Genomic DNA, 27,489 nt, shown 5'->3' on the forward strand with positions numbered 1-27,489 from the left:
TTCAGAAGTTCTGTATAAATTCAAGGCTCATCACTACTTTAGGTGTGCAGATTGTAATGGTAATGATTCATACCTCCTAATATTCATACCTCCCAGTATCCACTTCCCACGTGGACTCTAGGCTTGGCCATGTGACTTGCTTTTGCAAAGGGGATATTAGCAAACATGACTTAAAGAGAAGCTTGAGAAGCTTGAGAGTGGGGGGGGGGCTGCCCTCTTGGTACCTTAAAACAACCCCTCTATGAAGCAGCTCGGGATGAAAGACCACGTTGGACTTATCTGCTGAATGTAGCCTTGTAAGTGAGTCCAAGTGAGCCCAGAAGAATCACCCAGCCAATCCACAGATGCCTAAGACTAAATCATTGTTTTAAGCCACAGTTTGAGGTGATTTGTCATGCAGCAATAGATAACTGTCATCCTCAGCTACAAGAGATATGGCTCCCTTTAGTGGCTTTGTGCAAATCAGAAAAATAATGAGTCATAATAACATGCCTCTACTGGGAAGACAGACCTCTGTTCAAATACAAGGTACCCCTTCTTCCAGGATGCAGCCCTCTACCAAGTGCACAGCACGGATCTGAGCCCACATTCAGCTATGTCACCAGGTGACTTTATGTACTACATAAGCTGCACATTGTATGTAAACCTCCTGGGTGATTTTTACATGGTTCTCTCTTCACTTAGCATAGACTAGAAACTTGGCTTTAGGACAGGTCAGATTACTCCATTGAAGGATAGAGAGACAGCACCTAGAGGGGTGCTCCCAGCCTTGAGAATTCAGTAGAACACTGACTTTTATTAAGGAAAACAGGACAAATGTTACTAATACAGAGTCACTGCATCTTTTTGGCAAGTCAGCTAGGCAAGCTTCTGCTTGAAAAAGGATGAAGAGTTCTTAGAAAAAAAAAGGAGCCATCATTCCTCTGAACCACCCATCAATATTCCAGAGAAGAGGTAGACAGTTAGATTCTAGAAGAGTTGGCAGTGAGGAGGTAGCTATCCGGCAGGTGGCAGTGCCCTGCAGAGATGGTGTGATGAGCCCCAGGCCTCCCTGGTTCTAAGAGAATGCTGTGGACCAGAGGTCTAGGAAAGGATGGGCAATGCCATCAGTCTTCACAGACCAAGAGGCCTGCGTCAGGCTGGCCCTGGGCCTCCTGTTCCAGCTGCACAGTGGATGCCTCCCTCTGGACTGTAGTGCACAGGCCCACATCGCAACTGGGGCTCCTCTTCCTCATACCATCGCTGTTCACTGAAGTCAGGGAAGAAGGCTGCAATCTCTCTACTGGCTGAAACCACAGAATCTGTAAGGGGTGATAAAAAAGAGAAGGCTTCTCATAGGGAACGCAGGATGGAAGCAAGAGGCAATCATAATCAGGCTTAGAGACCTGAACATATACTCCTGCCTGCTCCTAGGTCGTGGGGCCACATCTGCTGTGATGACCACAAAGACAACTGGGAAGAAACCTCACTGGGGGGTCCTGGCTCTCAACCCCACCATACAGCCTGCCAACCAACCAAAAATTTCCCTTATTAATACTGTGGACACAGGAGGCAGACTCACCAGAGCCATGGGTTGTATTACGGGTGTCAGTGAGGCCAAAACTCCCACGAATTGAATCTGGGGCTATGTGGCGTGCTCGAAACACTCTGGTGGGTCCCATCACTGTCCTCCAGAGCTGGATGGCATCTTTGTGGGCAAGGATGTAGGCTCGGATTGGCCCGCTGTGAACAAATGGGGCACATATCAGGAACCTGGCCAAGGGATCCAGGAGGGCACAGCATGAGTAGAACACAAATAAAGGCACACTGGAAGTCCTAAGAGTCTCCTTGCTTTTCTAGCTGAGCGCCAATGCTGCTTCAAATAGAAGGTGATGGAAAGCCACTGCTGATGAATAAGAAAGGCTACAGAGATCAGCAGAGTTGCCAGGCAGCATTCAGCAGTATTCTTCTACAGCCCCTGGACCAGTAACCACCACGGGACAGGTGGCCACCAGGTCAGTATCGGCCCAAGCCCATGTTTCTTCAGATACTTGACACTGGTTACAACAAGAAATCTATTTAGAGCGCAGGGGAAATAAGTCTCAGTTGAGAAAGATATCGGAACCAAAATGAGAAGTACCTGGCCATGAATTCTACCAGCCGCTGATAGAAAAAACGTCCTGCAAAGAGAGACATCAAGACACTAGTGCTCAAGAGAACTTTTTATACTTCTGCCCCTTTAGTTAGAATAATAGAAATTGTTTTATAGAAAAAAAAAAAGGACTTTGGCATCTGACGTACCTGGGTCTGAATCCAGGCTCTCCAACTTACAATCATTGTGGGTAAATCATTAACTTCCCTAACTCAGTTTCCTAATCTGTGTGCTAGGGACATAATACCTACTTCATGGGGTTGCTGGGGAATTATATGAAATCTTGAGCCTCTGGACAATGCCTGAAAGGGTAATTTATTAACTAGTGATATTATCAGGACATAAAACTAAGTTTCTTGTTCAGACCACGAGGTCTCTCCTAGGAAACATTTTAAAAATATTGATAATCATGAAAAGTTTGTGTATAAACCAAGACTTAAGACTGGCTGGAATTTTATGGTTGGTAGGTCAGAGAGAGCTTGGATGTTGGGTGTCCAGGAAAAATCTCTCTTGGGATAGAGACGCCTCCCACTCAGAGGACTGTTGATCCTACCTTCATGCTCTTGATAAAACTTCTGGCAATCTTCTTTTCTCCACAGAAGTTCTCTCATTCGTACAATAAGGAACTTGTTGCTCAGAATCTGCTGATGAATAGCCTGGATAAACACCACCCCAAGGATAAAAGTCAAAGGGACCAACTTAGTGAACAGGAGACCCAGGCTGACCAAAAGAGCCATGAGGATCCTTCAAAGCCTAGGACTTGAGGGTCTGTCCCTCGTTGGGTAGGAAGAAAAAGAATGTCGGGTGAGGTGAAGACCTTTGGCCACAGAGCCAGGGCATGAAGCTTGTCTCTGCCCTTCCATTCCTACAGCCCCTTGAGCTTAAGCCTGCAGGATCCACCACTCAGACCATCATAAGAGCCTTGGATAGTAGTCTTGCCTTGAGTTTCTACCACTCTTTTCAAACCATCACACTTGACAGATTAAAAACAGTAAGTTATATATGTCACACTCTGGCCAGAAGCTTTTGAGTGGTTCCTTTTTTTCATGGGATGAGGTATAACCACTTTAGCCCAGTGCTCAAGGCCACACGCTCCTTGTCTTTGCCTCCTAATTCTCTAGTTCCATCAACCCAGCCTGCCTGTGGCCTTCAGACCCACCACACACATTCCTGCCTCAGCACTAATCAAAGTCCACCCTTCCTGTAAAGCCTGGCTGAATCCCAATACTTGCACACCACCTCTCCTGGCTGCTCTGGTGCCTCCTTTCACCACATTGAGCTTACTTAAGAGTGCTGCTCAACCAATACTTATCAAACTATTGTAGGCAGGATACTAAAATGACCCTCACAGAGCCCCACCAAGATTCTGCACCCTAATCTCTAGGACTGTGAATAGGATGCAATGTGATTATGTTACATTACATACCAAAAGGGATGTGCAGGTGTAATTAAGGTTACTATAAGGGACTTTTTTTTAATCAAGGGGGAGATTATCCAGATAGGCCTCATCAATCACATGAGCTGTTTAAAAGCAGTTTTAGGGAGTTCCCATTGTGGCTGAGCAGTTAGTGAACCCGAGTAGCATCGATGAGGGCGAGGGTTCAATCCCTGGCTTTGCTCAGTGGGTTAAGGATCCGGCATTGCTGTGAACTATGGTGTAGGTCGCAGACGCAGCTCAGATCCCGTGTTTCTGTGGCTCTGATGTGGGTCAGTGGCTACAGCTCCAATTAGACCCCTACCCTGGGAACCTCAATATGCAGTGGGTGCGGCCCTAAAAAGACAAAGAAAAAACAAAAAAACAAAAAAAACAAACCTAACCAACCAAACAAACAAACAAAAAAACACAGAGTTTTACCTGGTTGGGGCCTAAAGAAGTCAGAGAGATTAAAAGCAACAGCCAGTTGCTCTCTTGAAGACAGAGTGAGCCATGTGATGAGGAATGTGGGTCTCTAAAAACAGGGTAGTCCCCACCTGAAGGCCAGCAAGGACATGGGGACCTCAGTCCTATAACCACAGAAGCCAAATTTTGCCAACCTGAACGAATTTTGCAGTGGATTCTTCCCTAGACCCTTTAGATAAGGGCCCAGTTAGCTGATACCTAAACTTTGGCTTTGTGAGATCCTAAGGAGAGAACCCAGCCCCCAGCCAAGCCTACTGGACCTCTAAATTCTAGAACTGTGAGATAATGAGTGTTATTTTAAGCTACTAAGTAATCTGTTATGCAGCAGTAGAGAACTAATATACACACACTGTCTTCAGGTTTGGTTCTTATTGTATTGCATCCTCTCTTATATTTTATATCTGCCACAATTCTCCAACAGATTTTTAGTCTCTGTAGTGTAAGAGGCCATGGCATCTAGCTTTGCCTCCACACCATCTAGCACAGAACTGTGTTGTCAGTCTTCACAAGTGGCGCTCCAGCACCTGAAACAGAAGCAGTGCCCAGGGCACAGAGTAGAGGCTTAGGACTTGTTCTTACCTCTAGAATCAGTGGGTGAGCAACTGCATCAGGCTTTATCAGTGCCAGAGTGAGCTGGAGTGCCTGAGGGCTCCGCAAGATCGAAGTCATCTCCCTCCTGCCATGAAGAGAGCCAGATTGGAGACCCATCAGTGCTGCATTCCCCACCTTTCCCACTCTGGAGCCTTTAAGTCAACCAGGGCTCTCACTCCTAACTCATAAAGCAGATGACAGTTACTTAGTATTTAATTGCTCATTTGGGCTCATGAGATGGAGAGAAGGGAGTGGTAGGGGGACCATTCAAGTTGTGCAATTCATAATCTGGCTTGTGCAACTGTAAACCTAGGAAGGAGTTACCCATTCAGAAGTTCAAATTTAAACACTACCTGTCTCTGCCAGTACTCCCATCAGAGAATTTATAATTTACATTCCCAAACAGCCTTGCTACAAGGGTACAAAAACTGTTCCCACAGTATTTGTTAATTAATGAATCTGATCCACCTATTCCAAAGCCAGGGTGCTGGGAGCTATTCTGGGGAGGCAGTCCTAAGGCCAGCTAAATTATGCCTGTCCTGGCTCTTGGTTTACAGCAAATGCTGAAAGGTCGAGAAACTCGCTCAACTTAAACTCGCGCCATTAGACAATTACAAATTTTAGAAGCTGCCTGGGCGTTTGCCCCCACAAGGGTGCCTAGGTCTCTGCTTCCCGGAGGGCGCCAGCCACGCCCCTTGTCCTCCCAAGTGCCTCCGGAACCTGCAGCCCTTCTCCTCCCACCGACACCCGAGGCTCCGCCTTCCAATACCGCAGGCTCCCAGCCTCAGCTTTTGGCAGCGCCTCCTTCCCTCTCTGCTCCTCCGTTTCTCTAGGCCTGCAGCCACGCGAACCGGCCGAGGCCTAAGCCACCCCAGATTCTGGTCTATTCAGAGTTCCAGTCCAGCTGGAGTTCGGGTCCGAGTCACCTGGACCTCCCCGCGCGGCCACCAGGCACTGCGATAGCTGGCCTTGCCGACTAAGCGGGGTCCTTCAGGCGTTCGGCCGGGCAGCCCTCCGTGGGGTCCTTGCCGTGAGGACGCGAGCGCCCTTGGAGTGAGGTATGGCGATGTGCCAGCCAGTCTGGAAGGCCCTGCTGCGGCAAGGACCGCCCCCAGGTGGCCCAAGTGTCTCTACTGCACTTGCCCCGTACCGGATGAGGCAATGAAGTCGTCTCGGGCGGAAGCTGCTCTTCCTAGCTGTCTCGGGCGCCCTCCAGCGGGAGGAAGGGCCAGGGCCGCAGCCCTGAGCGGGGAGGTGGCACGGGGAGGACAGGATGGGCGTTCCAGAGTGGCGTTGCCCAACTCGCTCTCTGTTTTATTTTTAGTGTAAGGTAGTGCCTGGCGCATGGTTGGTGCCCAGTATTTGTCGGAAAAACATGGGTGGCAAAGAACTTGGTCGCCGGATCTCGAGGGCAAACTGCAGCCATTGGAAGTCTTGAGCACAGAGAGATACGTGGACGGGAAGGGCCATAGAATCCCAATATGGGGTTGGTGAGGGAGGATTCTTGACTGAAAGGATGTTCGCAGGTCTTGAGGGAAACTAGTCGTTAAGGCCTTTGAACATGTCGCTAAGGAATTTGAGATAGGATTGGAGTGGGGTTACCCTGGTGTTTGCTGAAGCAGTCCAGGGCGAGGAGGTGAGAAATAGAGGTGTTCATGGTGTATCGTCTAATGTATGGAAAGGGAACAGTGGCAGATTGAATAACGGTAGTAAATTTTGTTTCTTGGAGAGAAGCACTAAATTTGAGAAGAGTGAAAATAAGCGGTAAGTATTATCAATTAAAAAATGTTTAAGCCGACTTTGTGCCTGCATGTACAGGTGTTGCACTGTTGGAATGTTGGAAGGACGTTCTGTAGTTCTGCAGCTTCTTTCCACGGGTGTCTTTAGAAAAGTCCATGTCTTACCCTCTGGCTAGCGAAGAAGGCACGTGTCCATTTCTGCCCTCAGGGGATGAGAGTAAACTTACCGTGTCCCATTGACCAGACCGCTGGTTTTAGCTTTTTTCTCAGATACATAAGGTCCAACTTTGTTTCCTACTTTTATTTTCATTAACATACCTTTGGGATATAGGGATTTTGCCAATTTTTAGGCTGTGGTTATTATTTCACCTTTTCTGTGTGTCTCTCTTACAAACATTGTAGAAGGCTTTATCTCCATATTTTATAGTGGCTTTGACTATCCTCAAAAATAAGCCTGTATAATGAAAGTAATAGCAGATGTGATTTTAGGGGAAGACTCAATAAAAAACACCTTTTTTTTTTTCCCCCTAAACTTGGGCTCAGAACAGAAATAGAGGAATGGTGGGTAGGTGGAGACCAAACATCAGCTTAATTAATACTGATGGAGCTGTTGGAGAATGTCACTTAATGCATCTGCCTTCTAACTCTGCACTATCCAAGACCAATACCTAGTCTCTTATAAGCCTCTCTTAAAACAATAGAAAGAACAAAAAGAATCCATATAGTTGGCAGGACATATAAATTATCACAGCATTGCCCCACATTGACAAAATTTCGAAAGCAGCTCCTACCAGATATGGGAGAGAATGTTGTCTTTAGAAATCTGTTGTCTTTAGAAATATGTCTAAAGATGCTCATACTTAATGATATCTAAGGGAAGGTGCATAAACTGGCAGAGTCTTGATTCAGTTTTACTGGGACTGAAGTAATTCTATACGTTATGAGTCTGAACTCATTTGGGAGAATCACACATTAAGAGGTTAATTTTGGCTTGTGTTCCTTCTATCCAGAGGGGCATCTACCTGTGTCTAGTCTTGTCTCTAGGTAATGCCATTTAAGATGCCGCTGCTTCTTATAGTGTTAATTTGCAGTAGTCATGGCAGCCCCACCTAGGTCTTCTTTGGGAATCCTTTCTTTTTCATCCAGCATACTCAAATTTTAACAACATTTCCCCTTTGTGTCATGTGTTTACTGGTCCCATGTTACTCCAGTAAGAGAGTGGGCTCTAATGATACAGCGTCCCTAGCACCCACTCCCCCATGAGCAGTCCTTAGGGGCCACTTCTTTCTGCTCTGGAGTTTGCTCAGGCCCAGGGCACCTGTAGGGAAGAAGGATTTCCCTTACCCTGCACATTTCAGTTGAGAGTTGTTCTCAGCAAGTTTGTTTTTTTTTGTTTGTTTTGTTTTGTTTTGTTTTCCAGTTGAAGCTGCTGTTCTCATGTTTGTTTTTCCAGGGGCCCAGTGAGAATCAAGACCTTTGCTATGTGTTCCTCAAGGTGTTGTCCGGAGCATCTGGGTGTGTCAGGTAGGAGTAGCATTTCTTTCAGACATCTCTCTTTTGGCATTTTTCTTTTTGCTGATCCTGTACTCCTTTCCAGAAGGTTCAATGAGTTTCTTTCTTTCTTTTTTTTTTTTTTTTCATCTTTTTTTTTTTTGCCATTTCTTGGGCCGCTTCCGCGGCATATGGAGGTTCCCAGGCTAGGGGTCTAATCGGAGCTGTAGCTGCCAGCCTATGCCAGAGCCACAGCAACGCAGGATCCGAGCCAAGTCTGCAATCTACACCACAGCTCACGGCAACGCCGGATCGTTAACCCACTGAGCAAGGGCAGGGATCGAACCCACAACCTCATGGTTCCTAGTCGGATTCGTTAACCACTGCACTATGATGGGAACTCCAAGTTTCTATGTTTTATTGTTGGAAGGAAGGAAGACCCATGGGGCTAGCCCTTTGCTGGACTGTATAAAGTGGGGAGGAAATGAAATATGTCTATCAGCTGTTTTCCAAGATGTCAACTTTCTCTTAAGAAAAATCTTGCTCCCTTTGTTTTTCATTTTTGCACTGCTCCTAACCTGATGGAGCAGGTTCTAAAGTTCTGCCTTTCTCCCTAGACTTCCTGAACATATGTTCTTCTTCTAGACAGTGTTCCAGGCACAGGCTTTTGTCATTATCTTCTCAACTTTTATGGCTATGGTCATTTTATTGAATGTTTTTTCTGCTTCAGTCTAAGAAGGTGACATATTTTGGTTGTAATAAGGGCACTGTTTCTTTTTTGTTATAAACAAAACCTACCCTTTTACATTTGAAGCTGCAGTGTAAATCTCAGAACTATAAAACCATGGCCAGAATTTTTGAAAAACAGATCAGCAGATGGGGAGTGACCTTTAATCCACGTAGGAAAAAAATGCATGCATTCCTGTAAATTGGTACAACCACTATGGAAAACAGTATGGAGGTACCTCAGAAAACTAAATATAGAACTACCATATGATCCAGCAATCTCACTCCTGGGCATATATCCAGACAAAACTTTGATTCAAAAAGATACGTGCACCCCTATTTCATTGCCACACTATTCACAATAGCCAAGACACGGAAATAACCTAAATGTCCATCAGCAGGTAAATAGATTAAGAAAATGCGGTATATATATACAATGGAATACTACTCAGCCATAAAAATAACAAAATATTGCCATTTGTAGCAACATGGATGGAACTAAAGACTCTCATACAAAGTGAAGTAAGTCAGAGAAAGACAAAGACCATATGATATCACTTACATCTGGAATCTAATATATGGCACAAATGAACCTATCCACAGAAAAGAAACAATCTCATGAACGTGGAGAACAGGCTTGTGGATTCCAAGAGGGAGGGGAACAGAGCAGGAGAGACTGGAAGTTTAGGGTTAGTAGATGCAAGCTATAAGCAATGAGATCCTGCTGTACGTATAGCAGAGGGAACTATGTCTAGTACCTTGTGATGGAACATGATGGAGGATAATGTGAAAAAAAGGCTGTATATAAATGTATAACTGGGTCACTTTGCTGTACAGCAGAAATTGACAAAACATTATAAATCAGTGATAACAACAATTTTTTAAAAAAACTCATGCATGCCTCCAGTTTTATCCTTTGGCCTTGAGTCCAGCTCAGAACAACATAAGGGATGGAATTTGGGACAACGTTTCCATGCCTGCCTGCTAGACTAGAACAACAATTTGAAGTTTGGAACTTACATGCTTGTGTTCTTAGCATATATGGAACTTAATTGCATCTTAAAGCTTCTGGCTTGTCTAAGTAGCTAAAAAACATATTAAAGAGCCAAATGATTGTTTTGTCTCTGCTATGCAAAAGGCCGAGATAGTGAAAGACTTTTCTGCAGTCAAATCTTTGCCTCAGAAAGGCATGCTTACTGAGATCTCTCTGCTGCTTAGGGTTTGCTGATGCCTTACAAGGGAAGGCTATGGGTCTGTGCTAAGGCCAAGGCCATGTTGGCCTTACACTCAACATGGCCCACTTGAAAAGCATTTGAAATGCCTCTGCTGGCCCCATCATAGCTTTACCTTACATGTGATGCTGTGATTTCCCCACATCTCTCACCTGGTCTCTTTTTCTACATTTACATTCTCTGGAAAATCATCAGATCCTAACATTCCTTTGAATAAAATTTATCCCTCCAACCCTGCCAAAGGACAGAGCCTACTCCTGTAAAACTTCCAACACAGAACAGCAGAATCTGAGGGCAACCAGCTGCCAAAATTAGAGAGGAAGAAGGGGCTGTGCTACAATTGCCTGGCTCTCTGTTTCTGAAGCTACAGCTGGGGGGAGAAGAGGTGTGGCATGAGGCCAGTAGTATTGAGAAATCCTCCCTCATGGACCCAGGAATCAGGCCAAAAAGCATTTACTTTCTAATAGAATTGAAAATAACTCTTTCGTTTCAACCTATATGTTTGGAAATTGATTAAGAGTTTGGTTTCAAGAAGAAAGTGATTTGAGTTGGGGATTTGGTAAGTTTGGAGTGATGGTATTACATTCAAGCAGAACTAGCTTGTTGGTGGTTGAATAAGGTTAGATTTGGGAGTTATCAAAGTGGTGACAGTTGGAAATATGTCAGTGAAGAATTGACCATGGGAAAAAATGCAGAAAGAAAACAGAAGGCCAATGACCAATCCTCCCCTTGTCAAGGAATAATTTTAGAATTTGTATTAAAGGGAAAACAATCATTGAGTTAATCTAGCAAAAGCAAAAACAATTTCTGTAAGAGAAATAATAGAGAGGAAAGAAGAAAAAATGTAGATAGCTTGAAAATTGTGTTTTCTATGGGTAAGCTGCTGATTAGCTGTTAGCCAACAAAGAAGCCAGTTAGCATATTCTGCCCTGGGACAAGTGGATCGACTGTTAAATAATACAGCTTCACTTGGTTATAGATTCTCTGGAAGACCTTAGGAGTTTAGCTCAGGTGTATGTGTCAGGCTGTTTCTGGGTAAATACTGTCTATCATCTTTTGTAAGGACCTTCATCATGCTAGGTTTGTATTGTTTCCCTCATCAGAATTTCTGAACTCCCTTTTAATCAGCTTCAGCTCTAATCCAGATTGGCCCTGAGGACTTCACTGTCGTTCTGAGGCAGTTACATGAATTGAATGTTGTGTGAGGGGAATGGCCGTTGAAACCATTTAGACCCCTGAGTACTAGACAGCAGAAGATAGCAAAAAGATGGGAGTTCCCATTGTGACTCAGTGGGTTAACAACCTGACTAATATCCATGAAGTTGTGGATCATGACCTCACTCAGTGGGTTAAGGATCCCGCATTGCCGAAAGCTATGGTGTAGGTCGCAGATGAGGCTTGGATCCTCAGCCATGTGAAGGGGACCTCAAGAGCGCAGTTTGCAGTTACAGGGTAATGATGCAGGAGAAGAAGATTGGCATACTCCTCCTCTACTGATCCCTTCAATCTTGGGGCTGTTGTTGCCCTGATCAAAGGGGGCATGCAGTGGAAGAGTTGTTGTGAAACCTTGATATATTATCTCCTGGAGTTTGGGATTTATGTGACCCTAGAACCTGATGCCTTCTGTCTACTTGGAGAATCTGCCCACAGCAAGGAAAAAGAGGAAGTCACACTCACCCTGCTTGCCTAACCCTAACAAATCCCAGTTCTCGTCGCTAGCCCGCTAGCCCCTTACTCTAAATTCTGTCTCCTAAACCCCTAACCTCATCGCTGAGAGTGACTTAACTTTTTTGACTTTTAATCCAACCCTGGCTTTTCTGACCCTGACTTATTCCCTTCTGAAGCCAACCTTGTTACTCTGACTCTTGATCCTTAAGCTCATGTCCTAAACCTTAGGCCCTTGCTACAGCCCCAATATCTAATTCCACCCTAGTCTCTAGTCACCTTCCAAATATCTGACCCTGGAGCTTGAACACTTTTGACCCCTGACCACCATTCTAACCTTAACACCTCTATACTAATTTCCAATCCTAACCCAAGCCCCAGCCCCTAAACTAATAACCCTTTAACTGTAGATCTGATTTCTAGATTCTGAGCCACTGATGTTTATCCTCTTAACGTCTTATCCCACCCTCTAATCCCTAAGCCATAAGTTCTAACCCCTGATCCTGGAACCTTAGACTCCCAACTCTGATTCCACAAATAACAAATCAGTATTTTATCCTACCATGAGCCACAGACAAGGGGAGTTGCAGCAGTTCAAACTATACATAGGTTAGAAGACACAGAAATGAATGCCAGCAAATTAATTCACCAGGTACCAAACATGAGACAATAGGACCCTTAGTAAGGCAGTAAAACTTTCCCAAATGCAGGATATGGTGAATAACATCAAGCCTGAACAAACTTCCAAGTTGCAGAAAATGGGCAATGAAAGTCTCAGTCATTCTGACCATACCTTCATGTCCCAGCATGGCACCTTCACTCAGCAAGTCATTCTAGCCCTCTGGTGGAAGAGAATAGTCCTTAGTAGGTTGTAAAGTTCCCAGATATGGGATAGGTGGCTCTGTAAAGCCCCTGCCTTAGGACACAGCAAAAGAAACCTCAGCAACACAATAGCCACTATAACCCAGAAGATAAATCAGTTGGAACTGCCACCACCACCCTCAATATCCCTAGCACAATCATTTGGACTCCAGGAGAAGCCACAGCAAATTGGCTAACAACCCAGCTGAACAGGAGACAGGACCCCTATGTGAAACCACCTTCACAACTCATTAGTGAAAATAAAACAATCCAATTTAAAAATGGGCAACTGTACCTCAATAGACATTTCTTCAAAGAAGGCAAATGAATGGAATGGTCAACAGGTACATGAAAAGTTCAACAGAACTAATCCTAAGGGAAATATAAATCAAAACCACAGTGAAGTATTATCTCACACCTGTTGGAATAGCTGTTATCAAAAATGTAGGAAATGTGGAGTTCCCATCGTGGCGCAGTGGTTAACGAATCCGACTAGGAACCATGAGGTTGTGGGTTCGGTCCCTGCCCTTGCTCAGTGGGTTAACGATCCGGCGTTGCCGTGAGCTCTGGTGTAGGTTGCAGACACGGCTCGGATCCCGCGTTGCTGTGGCTCTGGCGTAGGCCGGTGGCTACAGCTCCGATTCAACCCCTGGCCTGGGAACCTCCATATGCCGCCGGAGCGGCCCAAGAAATAGCAACAACAACAACAACAAAAGACAAAAGACAAAAAAAAAAAAAAAAAAAAAATGTAGGAAATGTGAGTTCCTGTCATGGCACAGTGGAAATGAAACGACTAGGAACCGTGAGGCTGTGGGTTCAGTCCCTGGCCTTGCTCAGTGGGTAAAGAATCCAGCATTGCCATGAGCTGCGGTGTAGATCCCAGACACGGCTCGGATCCCACGTTTCTGTGGCTGTGGCATAGGCCTACACCCGTAGCTCCAATTGGATCCCTAGCCTGGGAACCTCCATATGCTGCAAGTATGGCCCTAAAAAGCAAAAAATTTTAAAAAAAATTTTTTTTAATATATAAGAAAGAATAAATGCTGGCAATGTTGTAGAGAAGAAGGCATGCTTGTGTGCTGTTGGTGATACTGTAAATTGGTATCACCTCCATGGAAAACAATGTGAAGACTCCTCAAAAACTTAAAAGTAGGGATTCCCATCATGGCGCAGTGGAAATGTATTTGACTAGGAACCATGAGGTTGCAGGTTCAATCCCTTCCCTTGCTCAGTGGGTTAAGGATCTGGTGTTTCCCTGAGCTGTGGTGCAGGTCACAGACACATCTCGGCTCTGCTGTGGCTGTGGTGTAGGCCGGCAGCTGTGGCTCCAATTGGACCCCTAGCCTGGGAAGCTCCATATGCCACAGGTGCAGCCCTAAAAAGCAAAAAAAAAAAAAAAAAAAAAAAAAAAATATTAGAACTACCAATATGATCCAGCAATTCCACTTCTGGAAATGTATACAAAGGCAATGAAAACATTATGTTGAAGAGGTACCTGCATCCCCATGTTTATGGTAGCATAATTTACAGTAGCCAAGACATGGAAACAACTTAAGTGTCCATTAATGAATGAATGGATAAATAGGTTGGGAGACTTTGTTTATTATATCTCTATCTATCTGTCTATCTATGCCATAAAAAAAAAGAGAGAGAATCCTGCCATTTGTAGCAACATGCATGAACCTTTGAGGACCTTATTATAAGTGAAATAAGTCAAAGTGAGAGAAAAATACTGTATGATCTCATATGTGCAATCTAAATCAACCAAACTCATAGAAAAAGAGAAGCATTTACTTGAAGAAGAAGCATTTATTGAAATCATTGAGTTTGATGCTGTTGGTTTTCTGTAGCACCAGCATTCTCCTCTAAAGGGGATATGCTTGGAGTTCCCGTCGTGGCGCAGTGGTTAATGAATCCGACTAGGAACCATGAGGTTGTGGGTTCGGTCCCTGCCCTTGCTCAGTGGGTTAACAATCCGGCGTTGCCGTGAGCTCTGGTGTAGGTTGCAGACGCGGCTCGGATCCCGTGTTGCTGTGGCTCTGGCATAGGCCAGTGGCTACAGCTCCGATTAGACCCCTAGCCTGGGAACCTCCATATGCCGCGAGAGCGGCTGAAGAAATAGCTAAAAAGACAAAATAAATAAATAAATTAATAATTAATTAATTAAAAAAATAAAAAAAAATAAAGGGGATATGCTTGAAGAGGCAATCATTGTGCTTCACTTGATCATCTGGTGATTTGGCAAGTTCTGTAATTCTTCACAGTCAATTCAGTACTTTTTCTGCAAGAGAAATACATGCTTAGAGAAATAAAATTTGGGAAAATTAAGAGAAAACCTATTATATTCATAGCTATACCCATAGCCCAGCAAGAGGAATGCTAAACAATTTTTCTATGAATTAAGGCAGACTAGAGACATTCTAATTTCATTGAAGAAGAAAAAAGCACAGGTGGAGGTGGCCTGAGAAGAAGATAGCTATAGGTGGGGATGCCTATTTGAGTCTTCATACCTCAGAGGAGCCTTTAGGAACTTCCATGGAGCAGAAAAGGTGAAGGGTAGAGACAGTGGAGTTGACATGAAGCAGACTCTGGTCAGAGGCATATGGGGTGTTATACAAGGCATAGAAAATGCTGTTTAAATATTCTTTTCTATTTTCTATTCTTAGAAAGTCCAGACTCTGACCTTATATGTTCAAGACTCAACCCTGCCAGCCCCTAGCTCTGTGGCCTTTGGGTAAGTCACCTCCCTTTCTAGACCTCTGCCTTTTTAAATGTGAAATGCTGCTAATAGCCTCACTTCCTCATGGTAGGGACTGTGAGGAACACATTAGAGGAGATACAGGCAAAGAAGGTGACAATGCAGGATACATGGTTGACAGTGGATCAGTGATAATTGCGAGTCCTCCTGTAGTACATGCCATATTCTTGATGATCTTGTCAAGAGCATAGTTTCTCTTCTGCTTTGGTGAAAGGCTGTGGGGAGGGACCACTATTCATTTTTTTGTCCATTCATTCTCTTTCTCCTTACACCATTGCCAGCCATTTTAATGACTTCAGTGTGTATTTTGTTTATGTGTCTGTGTAAAATATATATTGTTTGTGTTTGTTTATCGTTAACGTACATAATGGTGTTGTGTTACTTGTATTAGTTTCTCCTTGGATTTTTCTCTCAGTGCAGTTTTTTTTGTTGTTTTTTTGTTTTGTTTTGTTTTTGTCTTTTTGGCCATTTCTTGGGCCGATCCCGTGGCATATGGAGGTTCCCAGGCTAGGGGTCGAATCGGAGCTGTAGCCACCAGCCTACGCCAGAGCCACAGCAACGCAGGATCCGAGCCATGTCTGCGACCTACACCACAGCTCACAGTAACGCTGGATCCTTAACCCACTGAGCAAGGGCAGGGATCAAACCCGCAACCTCATGGTTCCTAGTCGGATTCGTTAACCACTGCACCATGACGGGGACTCCTCCTCAGTGCAGTGTTTTGAGACCTGTAGTATTGCTAAGTATACATCTGATTTATTCTGTAAGCTGCGCAGAACTATATGAAAACACCTTCCATGGTTCACCTGTTGATTTCTTGGCTATTCTCACCCAGGCTTCCCCCAAACCTACCACTTGCCACTATGAATAACACTGCAATAAACAAGTATGACGCTGTACAAGCTATGGGAGAATTTCTTGGTAATTTTCCTAGGTTTGGAAATGCTGGACCATGAGATACATATATATTTAATTTGTTACTTTGTCTTAGAAGTGGTAGATTGCTCCTCCAAATGGCCCTAACAATCTTCCCTGTCACCACAGATCTTGAGAGTATAGATCTCTCTACTTCTTCACCAGCATTGGACATTACCCAGCCTTCTGATTTTTGCTAATAAAACAGGTACAAATTGGTATCTCATTGTTTTAATTTTAATTTGTCTGGTAAATCATGAGCTTTTGAACTTCCTTCATATGCTAATTGGTGTTTTGCCTTTATTATTTTGCAAAACCATAGCCCCTGCCTATTTTTCTGTTGGTTTGATGTATATTTTTCTTGTTGCTTTTTTGCATATACATTCTACATGTTAGCTTACTGTTACTTTAATTTTTTACTTCTTCCATGATAGGTTTTTAAATTTTATTTTTTTAACTCAGTGAATTTTATTACATTTATAGTTGTAGGAGTTCCCGTCGTGGCGCAGTGGTTAACGAATCCGACTAGGAACCATGAGGTTGCGGGTTCGGTCCCTGCCCTTGCTCAGTGGGTTAACGATCCGGCGTTGCCGTGAGCTGTGGTGTAGGTTGCAGATGCGGCTCAGATCCTGCGTTGCTGTGGCTCTGGCGTAGGCCGGTGGCTGCAGCTCCGATTGGACCCCTAGCCTGGGAACCTCCATATGCCACGGGAGTGGCCCAAGAAATAGCTAAAAAGACAAAAAAAAAAAAAAAAATTATAGTTGTACAACAGTCATCTCAACCCAGTTTTATAGCATTTCCATTCCAAACCCCCAGCCCATCCCTGCCCCCCACAACCTGTCTCCTTTGGAAACCATAAGTTTTTCAAAGTCTGTGAGTCCGTATCTGTTCTGCAAAGAAGTTCATTATATCCTTTTTTTAGATTCCACATATAAGTGATAGCATATGATGTTTTTGTTTCACTGTCTGATTAACCTCACTTAGCATGATAATTTCTAGGTCCATCCACGTTGCTGCAAATGCCGTTCTTTCTTTCCTTTTATATGGCTGAGTAATATTCTATTGTGTATATGTACTACATCTTCTTTATCCACTCCTCTGTTGATGGACATTTAGGTTGCTTCCATGTCTTGGCTATTGTATATAGTGCTGCAATGAACATTGGAGTACATGTATCTTTTCAAGTCATAGTTTTCTCTGGATAGAGGCCCAGGAGTGGAATTGCTGGATCAAATGGTAATTCTATTTTTAGTTTTTTGAGGACTCTCCATACTGTTTTCCATCATGGTTGCACCAGCTTACATGGCCACCAACAGGGTAATAGAGTTCCCTTTTCTCCATACCCTCTCCAGCATTCATTGCTTATAGACTTTTTGATGATGGCCATTCCAGCTGGTGTAAGGTGGTACCTCATAGTGGTTTTGATTTGCATTTCTCTAATAGTAATGTTGAACATTTTTTCATGTGTTCTTTGGCCATCTGTATGTTTTCTTTGGAAAATTGTCTGTTTAGGTCTTCTGCCCATTTTTTTTATGGGGTTTGGTTTTTCGGTTTTTGGTTTTTTTTGACACTGACTACATGAGGTGTTCATAAATAGCTTATCATTATTTTTAGGTATGAAAAGTATCTCTAGTTCTGCCAGCTGTCTACTAACTTATCCATAGTGTCTTTCATTTATCAGAGATCTTCAATCCAACTGGAATATTGACTGTGAATGAAATGAATTTTTAGGAGAGTTTAGAAACTAGGATAGTCATAATAAGTTATAATCTAGGAGCATGGACTGTCTCTCCATTTATTCATATGATCTTAAAAACCCTTTGGTCAAATATTAAAGTTTTCTCTTTGGAAGTCTTGAGTATTCTTATTCTTAAATAGGTTCATTTTCAGATACTTTATAGGTTTTGTTTCTATTTTGAATGAATATTTTTTTTCTTTTTTGAAGTGTAGTTAATTTACAGTGTTGTATTAGTTTCAGTTGTACAGCAAATGATTCAGTTATACATATACGTATGTGTATGTGTATATTCTTTTTCAAATTACTTCCCATTATAGGTTATTACAGGATACTGTTTAGTTCCCTGTGCTATGCTGCAGAGTAGATCCTTGTTGTTGACCTATTTGCTGTATACTAGTGTGTGATTTTTTTTTTAAATTTTCTTTTCCAATTGGGTGTTACTACTGTAAAGAAATAAGTATAGGTTGATCATGCATCCAGCAGAATTTCACAATCGCCTTAATAGTGTTAATAGTTGCTGATTCATGCCATCCCTAGATTGATTATAGTATCTTCATTTTTATCTTAGGTAGGCTGAAGTGCCATCCAGCAAAATGGAAAGTCTTAAATGAAATAAAAAGATCACCACTTGCTCATAAAATGGCCCCTGGATATCTGCTTTGCATTAAAGGGCAACTGTCTTCCAAGTAGTAGTTTACAGATAGGCTCTGTGACAGTTAATTTTATGTATCAACTTGGCTGGGCCATGGTGCCTAGATATTTGGTCAAACATTATTCTGGATATTTCTGTGAGGTTGTTTTTGGAGGTGATTGACATTTAAATCATTGGACTTTGAGTAAAGCCAATTGCCCTCATGAATAGAACAAAAGACTGACCTCTCCAAGCAAAAAAAGGAATTCTCCCAGCAGACAGCCTTTGGACACCCTTTTATGGGTATTCTTAAGAATGGTTGTCTTAAATTTATCTCTTTGAAGTTGCAAGTTTAAAAAGAACATAAGATCAGAGGTTTACTTGACAAGAGCTGCAATCCAAATATACGAGGTGGGGAGTTAGCAGGATTATCCATGAATTAGCCCAGGTCAGAAAGAATCTGACAGAGGTAGGGGTCATGTGAGGTCTCTTTACAATTACCGCAAATCATGAAAGTACCCCCCAAATCTTTAAACTTAAGGGTGGAACACATGTTCTTTCCTTCTCTATTATCAAGCCAAAATACATATCTTCCCACAAAGATTCGTTACTTCTGTTTTATCAAGCCAAAGATACTTCCCACAAAGAGATGGCCAGGAAATTTTGAACTTTAAGAAGATGAGAAAGGAGTTCCTGCTGTGGCACAGTGGATTAAGAATCCGGCCACAGTGACTCAGGTTGCTGCAGAGGCATGGATTTGATCCCAGAGCCAGCTCAGTGGGTTAAAAAGTCTGGTGTTGCTGCAGCTACGGTGTAGGTCACAGCTGTGGCTTGGATTCAGTCCCTGGCCCAAGAACTTCCATATGCTGTGAGTGTGGTCATAAAAGAGGATGAGAAGGAATTAATTAGGTGTAATAACAGCATTGTGGGTATGTGAAGAAATGTCACACTTCTCATCAGAGATGCACTCTAAAAGTATATGAGTAAAATGACATGATGTCTAACTTGTGCTAATACTTCAGCAAAGAAAAAGAGAAATAAAAGGATAGAAGAAGGATATATGGCAAACACTTTGCACTTTGTTGAATCTATATGATAGGTTATGAGGTTTATTATATTATTGTCCCCAGATTTACATATTCTTAAATTTTCATAGACTTAAATTTTACATTTAAGTTTTTCATAACAAGTATTTAAAGTCATAAAAATGAGCTCTTTATCTCTTAATCTGGTTTACTCCCAAAAATGAAAAATAAAAATGATTTTACTTACACAAGGTCCATCATGTAGTTTAGTTATGTTAAGCCCTTCATATCTGTAAGAAATTGTATTTTGAAATAACTATTTTTGCTCTATGATATATCACAAATTACTAAACTTTACTTGATAATCTTTGGCTAAGGATGAGAATGAAACATTTGGCTAATGGTTAATTCTTATTTAACTAATATTTTAAAATATCTACTATACATTTGTTTGTCAAAGGGAGTGATGTATAAAACATATACATCAAGTTTTGGCCTGAAATCAAATATAGAAAATTCAAAATAATCTTGAATATTTAAGTAGAAATATAGAGTATTAGACAGTGAATTGCAGTAAAATTAAATTACACATTTGATGAAAGTTAAAGACATTACCATTGGCCTTACAGAAGTAAAAATGATTATAAGGGAATACTATGAGCAATTATACATCAACAAATTAGATAACCTAGGTGAAATGGCCAAATTCCTAGAAACACACAAATTACCTAAACTGACTCAAGAAGAAATAGGAAATCTCAACAGCTCTAAATCAAGAGATCAAATCAGCAATAATAAAAACCTAACAAAGAAAAGTTCAGGACAAAATGGCTTTTTAGTGAATTCTGTCAAACATTATTAAAGATTTAATGTTAATCCTTAGAGTTCTCGCATGGCACAGGGGGTTAAGGATCTGGCATTGTCATTGCAGCAGCTTGGGTCACTGCTGCGGTGCAGGTTTGATCCCTTACCCGACAACTTCCATATGCTACGAATGGAGCTGAAAAATAAAATAAAATAAATAACACAAGTAATAAAAGTTGACAAGGATATGGAAAAAAGGGAACCTATTACACTGTTCGTGGGGATGTAAATTGGTGCAGTCACTGTGGAAAACAGTCTGGGGGGGTTTCTCTAAAAACTAAAAATAGAATTATCATATGACCCAGCACTTCTACTCTGGGTATATATCCAAAAAAATCCCCCCCAATGATATGAAAAGATAAATGTACCCCAACATTCATAGAAGCATTATTTACAATTGCCAAGATATGGAAGCAACCTAAGTGTCCACAAATAAATGGATAAAGAAGATGTATGTGTATACATAGGTATACAATGGACTACTATTCAGTCATAAAAAGAATGGAATTTTGCCATATGCAGCAACATGGATAGACTTGAAGGACATTATGCTAAGTAAAATAAGTCAAAGAAAGACATACTGTATGATATCACTTATATGCGGAATCTAAAAAATACAGCAAACTAGTGAATGAAACAAAAAAGAACACTCACAGATACGAAAACACACTAGTGGTTACTAGTGAGGAGAGGAAAGAGGGAAGGGGCAAAAATGATTATTATGGGATTATATGAAAACATGTATGAAACTTTTGAAAATTGTAAAATAAAGCACTATAGAATTTAAAGAACCTTTCATTCAATAAAATCTTTTTCTTTTTTTTTTTTTTTTTGTCTTTTGTCTTTTTAGGGCTGCACCCACGGCATATGGAGGTTCCCAGGCTAGGGGTCTAATCAGAGCTACAGCTGCCGGCCTATACCAGAGCCAAAGCAACAAGGGATCTGAGCCGAGTCTGCGACCTACACCACAGCTCACAGCAACACCAGATCCTTAACCCATTGAGCAAGGCCAGGGATCGAACCCGCAACCTAATGGTTCCTAGTTGGATTCGTTAACCACTGAGCCATGATGGGAACTCCTGGCCAACTGATTTTTAACAAGGGTGGCAAGACTATTCAATGGGGAAAGAAAAGTCCCTTCAAAAAATGGTGCTAGAACAACTAGATAATTGTATGCAAAAGAATGCATTTGGGGCGTTCCCATTGCGGTGCAGTAGAAATGAATCCAGCTAGTAACCACGAGGTTGGGGGTTCGATCCCTGGTCTTGCTATGTGGGTTAAGGATCCAGCGTTGCTGTGAGCTGTAGTGTAGATCATAGACGCAGCTCGGATCCTGCATTGTTGTGGCTGTGGTGTACACCAGCAGCTGCAGCTCAACTTGGAGCCCTAGCCTGGGAACCTCCATATGCCGAAGGTGTGGCCCTAAAAAAGCAAAAACAAAAAGGGAATGATTTTGGACCTCAAACTCATACTACAAACACAAATTTTAAAAAAATGGGTTTGTAATCTAAATTTAAGAGCTACAACTATGAAACTCTTAGAAGAAAAGACAAGAGTAAATCTTCATGCCCTTGAATTTTACAATGGATTCTTAGGTGTACTAAAAGCAGAAGAAACAACAGAAAAAAAAAAGATATTGGACTTTATCAGAATTTAAAACTTTGTGCATCAAAGGACATTATTGGAGATATTAAAAGATGTTTAACATTATTAGTCATTAGAGAAAAGCAGAAACTCTAATGAGATATCATTTCACACCTGCAAGAATGGGTATTAAAAAATACTGGTGAGGTTGTAGAGAAATTGTGGAGAAATTGTGACTGTCAAATGTTGCTTGCAGAAATGTAAAATAGTACAGTCTCTGTGGAAAACAGCTTGGTGGTTCCTCAAAAAGTTACACATATAATTATCATATGACCCAGCAAATTCCACTCCTAGGTACATATACAAAAATATTGAAACAGGTGCTCAAATACTTATACACAAGTGTTCATAGGATCACTATTCATAATAACCAAAAGGTGGAAACAACCCAGATGCCATCAGTGAGTAAGTGGAAAACAAATCATGATATGTACATACAATGGAATATTATTGAGCAATAAAAAGGAAACAAAGTATAGAAATGTGCTACAACGTGAATGAACCTCAAAAACATTTTACTAAATGAAAGGCAAGTCGCATATATGATTCTATGTATATGAAATATACAGATTAGTAAATCCATAGAAACAGAAAGCAGATTATTGAATTCCAGGTGTTATGGTAAGAAGGAAATGGAAAAAAATTGCTTAGTGGGTATGAGGTTTTATTTTGAAGTGGTGAGAATGTTATGGAACTACACAGAGGAGGCAGTTTCATGACATTGTAAATATATTGAATGCCGCTGCTCTGTTCACTTTAAAATGGTTAATTTTAGTCATGCAAACTTTATCTCAATTAAAAAATGTGCACCCTTGAGCCCATATGCCTTCATAGCTCTGAGACCTTTGTTGCTCCTTTTTTTTTTTTTTTTTTTTTTGTCTTTTTAGGGCCGCATCTGTAGCATATGGAGGTTCCCAGGCTAGGGATCTAATTGGAGCGGCAGCTGCCGGCCTACGCCAGAGCTATGGCAACGCAAGATCCAAGCCAGGTCTGCAACCTACACCATAGCTCACAGCAGTGCCAGATCCTTAACCCACGGAGCAAGGCCAGGGATCAAACTTGTAACTTCATGGTTCCTAGTTGGATTTGTTTCCGCTGTGCCATGACAGGAACTCCTGTTGCTCCACTTTTATTTTTTTATTTTAAAATTGTATTTATTTATTTGGCCACACCCACAGCATGCAAAGTTCCGGGGCCACAGATCAAGCTCACACCACAGCAGTGACCCAAGCCACAGCAGTGACAATGCTGGATCCTTAACCTGCTGAACCACCAGAGAACTTCAAGTTGCTCACTTTTGTTTTCAGTATCTTTATTCAAAAGTGAACTCTTTGAGGAGTTCCCACTGTGGCACTGTGGTTAAGAATCCAGCATTGCCACAGCTATGGCAAGGTCACAGCTGCAGCTTGGATTCAATCTCTGGCTGGGGAACTTCCATATGCTGCTGAAAAAGAAAAAGTGAGCTCTTGCAGAGACATAAGAACCTGAAAACAGAGACCTAAGAACCTCTGAAACTTTTCCAGAAAGGCAGTAAAAAACACTGGCAAAAAATACAATTTTAATCTTTTCATTACTTTAGGAAGTTTAAAAAAAAAAACAACAACAATTCAAAGAGCATTTATTTATGAAAAATGACTGAATCTCAGAACAGTGAGTCTTATAAACTTATCCTAGTCTCATATATCACCTCCCCAGATCTTGGTAGTTTTGAAAAACAAGAGCTTATAATTAGGTTGAAAACCAGAAGCCTGGAAGCACCTGAAGGGAACAGAATGATGTTGTAGCTCCTTCAGAGCACCATTATCAGAAAATTGTCATTATTTGACCTCTCTGGCGTTCTCTGGAATACTCATTTGCAGTGCTGTCTTTATTTGACCTGACTCAGTGCTTTCCTGGGGGCGTTGGTTGAAAACAATCTGAGGCTATTTTTGAGTTCATGGGTGCTGTATGGTGGCTAACATTTGTGGAAAGCAACAGGCTAACCAAAAGTCTAAAGCTGGGAATTGAGATGTCCATGGGAGCTTTTGAAAAGCATCTATATATTCCTGAGAATTTAGAAGGCCATGCGCACGTGCACACATGTAGTGCTATGCGCATGCTCAGGAAAGACCAGAGAAGGCCTTAAGGTCTCATCTGTGGCTAATCTCGAGGTTCTGTGCATGCAGGAAATGAAGGCTAATGTGTAGTTTTAAACTGTCTGGTTAAGTGTCAAAGGCATTCCTTGACACACACAAGTTTTTATTGGCAAAGACTGGGAGATTTATTGGTTCCAGCCATTTAAGAAATTTTCTGTCCAATCATTAGTAGACCACTAAGACAATTCAATTGACCTTTTTAGCAGCCAGACATAACACCAAAAATTCAGACTTCACAGAGTCTGAAGAAGTCTGTTCCATCAAACTAACTAATAGCAATAGCAACAAACCTTGGAGAGAGGAGAAAATCTGATTTCCAAGTTTGCCATGTTTTTTAAATTGTCTTGCTTTCAACAACACAAAATATGACGCATGCAAAGAGCCAAGAAAGTGTGTTCCATTCACAGGTTAAAACGCAGTCAATAGAAACAATTACTGAGGAAGTCCAGATGTGGTACTTAAAAAAATTCTTCACCCAGCTCCTTCCTCTTCATCAGGCTTTTGTTCTTTGGCCTGAGGGAGCTTAAGGATAACATGATCTGAATGGCTACTTGCTACTAAGTTTTTTCCCCTTGATCCTTGTCCAGACCAGACATAGTATACTCATCTTCAGTGGGATTTTGTCTGAATGGAGTCACTTTGGGGACCATAGGGAGGGAACCGAAGAAATGGAGGAGCAAATAGTGGAGCAGTTTCTGGAGGGAAGATTTGATTAGTAGAAAGTGTTCTGAGGAGGTCATTCCTATCTTGGCCACTTTTAGCTTTCTTTCTTTTTTTTTTTTTTTTTTTTTTGTCTTTTGTCTTATTGGGGCGACTCTTGTGGCATATGGAGGCTTCCAGGCTAGGGGTCCAATCAGAGCTGTAGCCGCCGGCCTACACCAGAGCCACAGCAACTCTGGATCCGAGCTGCATCTGCGACCCACACCACAGCCCACAGCAGCACAGGATCCCCAACCCACTGAGCAAGGCCAGGGATCGAACCCTCAACCCTTGGTTCCTAGTTGGATTCATTTCCGCTGCCCCAAAATGAGAACTCCCGCCACTTTTAGCTTTCTGACTTGAGAGAAAGGAGAATAAAATCAAGACTTACAGAATTTTGTAGCAGAGATGGCATTCCCCATTGTAGGTAGTTTGATCACTCCCACATATGAGCTCACTTGGCTTGATGTAGGAGAAAATCCAGCAGTTATTTATATTTTGTGTGCACTTGGCCTGAAGGTGAGACACAGACACTGCTTCAGACACCTTTCTCTAGGTCCTCTGGCCATTATCACTGGTAGCAGGGGAGGAAGATGGAATAAGGAGTACAGGCCCAGGAGTTCAGCGAGCAGACTTTGGAAGTCTCACTATTTGACCCCTGGCTCTTACCACCAACAATATGTATATCATATCATATATCACATAATATAATATACGTGTAATCTATGGACTCGCCGGTCTGGCATATAAATTCCTTTTTAGGATGAAAATCCCTGCCCTACCAATTATAAAATATGATTGTTAGGTTACAGAGAGGAAAACGTTTTCAAGTTTAGAATAGTCTTAGGAACATTTCTGAGTGAGTGATTTGTAGGCAGTGCTTCAGACAGCAGTGGGATCGAACTTGTTGCAGCAGAGTTAGGATGTAGAAGGAAGGGGACAGAGAGAATGAGAATCTTTCTTGATGTGTGGGAGGCAAGATGTATGTCCTGGCATATCTTGGTTGAAAGAAGGTCCAGTGTAGCATAGGACAGACCTAAATTTGAGCCACAACTTCCTCATCCATTTAATGGTGCAAAATACTTGCCTTCTGTCCTGCAAGAGAGTGTTATGAACTGATTGAGGTAATGCATGGGAAGAGGGCTCAGAACATATAAAAGATGCTACATATAGTGAGTGACTCAGCTGTTACTGTGGGGTTATTCCCACACAAGTCCTTTCTGGCGTGCCTCCCAGAAGAATGAGCTGAGACCATCGGGGAAACTAGTTTTCTCCCTATTCTTATACTCAGGAACCAAGGAGGCAGCTTACCTTTGTCTCTTCTAGGCAAGTTCCTCTGCCCATAGGAAGAGGCAGGTCTGAGAGACAAAAGCATATTCAGAAGAGTTGCTGCTTTGTCTTCTGCCCTTAGGAGGAAAAATTAGGATGAGACCTGGTTGGTAAGCATCAAATTCCGTCAGGAGGTTCTGGGGTTTCTTTTTGATGCGTGCTGCCCTCTAAAGGAGTGAAGAATTGGGAAGCTTCTGCCCCTCTCCCTGTTGTAAAGTAGAGATCTTTATTCTAGCCCTTCCCCTTCAGAGGTAAATACAGCTTCTACAATCCTCATTTTTAGAAAACACACTCTAAGTTACAAATTACCATGAGATACCTTAAGATACCTTACCTTAAGATACCTTATATTGAGATACGTTAAAAGATTCTAGGTTCAAGGTTTACATATTCTTGGTCCAAAGCAGCCTTTGCAGTCATTTATGTATGTATATATGTATATTATGTTTTATTAAACATGATTTTATATTATAATGATATATTATACAGAACAGTATATTAGCTCTATTTTGTATATATATGTATCTTTCTTAAGATGTCATTCACACACCATAGCATTCACCTGTTTAAAGTTTACAGTTCAGGAGTTCCTGTTGTGGCACAGTGGAAATTAATCCGACTAGGAACCGTGAGGTTGCAGGTTGTTCCCTGGCCTCGCTCAGTGGGTTAAGGATCCAGCATTGCTGTGAGCTTTGGTGTAGGTCGCAGACGTGGCTCATATCTGGCATTGCTGTGGTTGTGGCTTAGGCTGGCGGCAACAGCTCCGATTAGACCTCTAACCTGGGAACTTCCATATGCCGAGGGTGCGGCCCTAAAAAGACAAAAAGACAAAAAAAGAATAGTCTTTTCAACAGATGGTGCTGGGACATTAGGATATCCACATGCAAAAAAATAAATAAATAAAGATTACAGTTCAGGAGTTCCCTGGTGGCACAGCAGGTTAAGGGTCCAGTGTTGTCACTGCTGTGGTGTGGGTTTGATCCCTGGTCCCAGAACTTCCTCATGCTGTGAGCATGGCCAGAAAAAAAAAGGGATATAAAGTGTACAGTTCCATGTTTTTTAGTATATCTACAGAGTTGTATAAGCATCACCACAAACATTTCAGAACATTTTTCATCACCTTAATAGAAACCCTGGGAAGTTCTCACTGCAGTGCAGCAAGTTAAGGATCTAGTGTTTTCTCTGCAGAGGTGTGGCTTCCATCCCTGGCCTGGCGCTGTGGGTTTAGGATATAGTGTTGCTTGGATTTAATCCCTGGACCAGGACCTTCCATATATCTGCAGGTGCTGCCAAAAGAAAGAAAGAGAGAGAAAGAAACTTTGTATCTGTCAGCAGGCCCTTCTCAACATCTCCTCTTTTCTGAGAGAGAAAGAACGACAGAAGGAGAGAAAGAAAAAGAATGAGAAAGAAAGAAC

At 42.1% G+C, this 27,489-nt stretch overlaps 1 protein-coding gene and 1 long non-coding RNA gene across 17 annotated transcripts in view; one reads left to right on the forward strand and one right to left on the reverse strand.

Moving 5' to 3' along the window:
- On the reverse strand, nucleotides 772-5,690 carry NME6 (NME/NM23 nucleoside diphosphate kinase 6). 7 transcript variants are annotated; one of them, XM_003132179.4, is made up of 6 exons: nucleotides 5,392-5,667; nucleotides 4,611-4,707; nucleotides 2,685-2,787; nucleotides 2,120-2,159; nucleotides 1,562-1,722; nucleotides 772-1,301 (listed from the first exon to the last, which is right to left on the reverse strand). In XM_003132179.4, exons 2-6 carry the CDS (start codon nucleotides 4,698-4,700, stop codon nucleotides 1,135-1,137), a joined length of 561 nt encoding a protein of 186 aa, XP_003132227.1. In that variant the 5' UTR covers nucleotides 4,701-4,707; nucleotides 5,392-5,667; the 3' UTR covers nucleotides 772-1,134. The 7 variants fall into 7 exon arrangements, with proteins under 7 accessions (XP_003132227.1, XP_003132229.1, XP_020926284.1 ...); XM_003132181.4 differs by having other exon boundaries at nucleotides 5,343-5,667; XM_021070625.1 differs by having other exon boundaries at nucleotides 4,976-5,667.
- LOC102162605 overlaps nucleotides 5,776-27,489 on the forward strand; it is a 65,496-nt gene continuing 43,782 nt past the window's right edge. For 3 of the 10 annotated variants that reach the window (XR_002337946.1, XR_002337950.1, XR_306768.3), the window contains exons 1-3: nucleotides 5,830-6,386; nucleotides 7,782-7,885; nucleotides 15,003-15,070. This is a non-coding gene — a long non-coding RNA (uncharacterized LOC102162605). Of the gene's footprint in view, nucleotides 6,387-7,781; nucleotides 7,886-15,002; nucleotides 15,071-16,138; nucleotides 16,501-18,315; nucleotides 19,436-26,071; nucleotides 26,752-27,489 lie in introns of those variants that run through there. The other 7 variants (XR_001300172.2, XR_306767.3, XR_306769.3 and 4 more) reach the window with 7 other exon arrangements.

This window comes from Sus scrofa, chromosome 13, assembly GCF_000003025.6.
Source record: "Sus scrofa isolate TJ Tabasco breed Duroc chromosome 13, Sscrofa11.1, whole genome shotgun sequence".
Classification (NCBI taxonomy): domain Eukaryota; kingdom Metazoa; phylum Chordata; class Mammalia; order Artiodactyla; family Suidae; genus Sus; species Sus scrofa.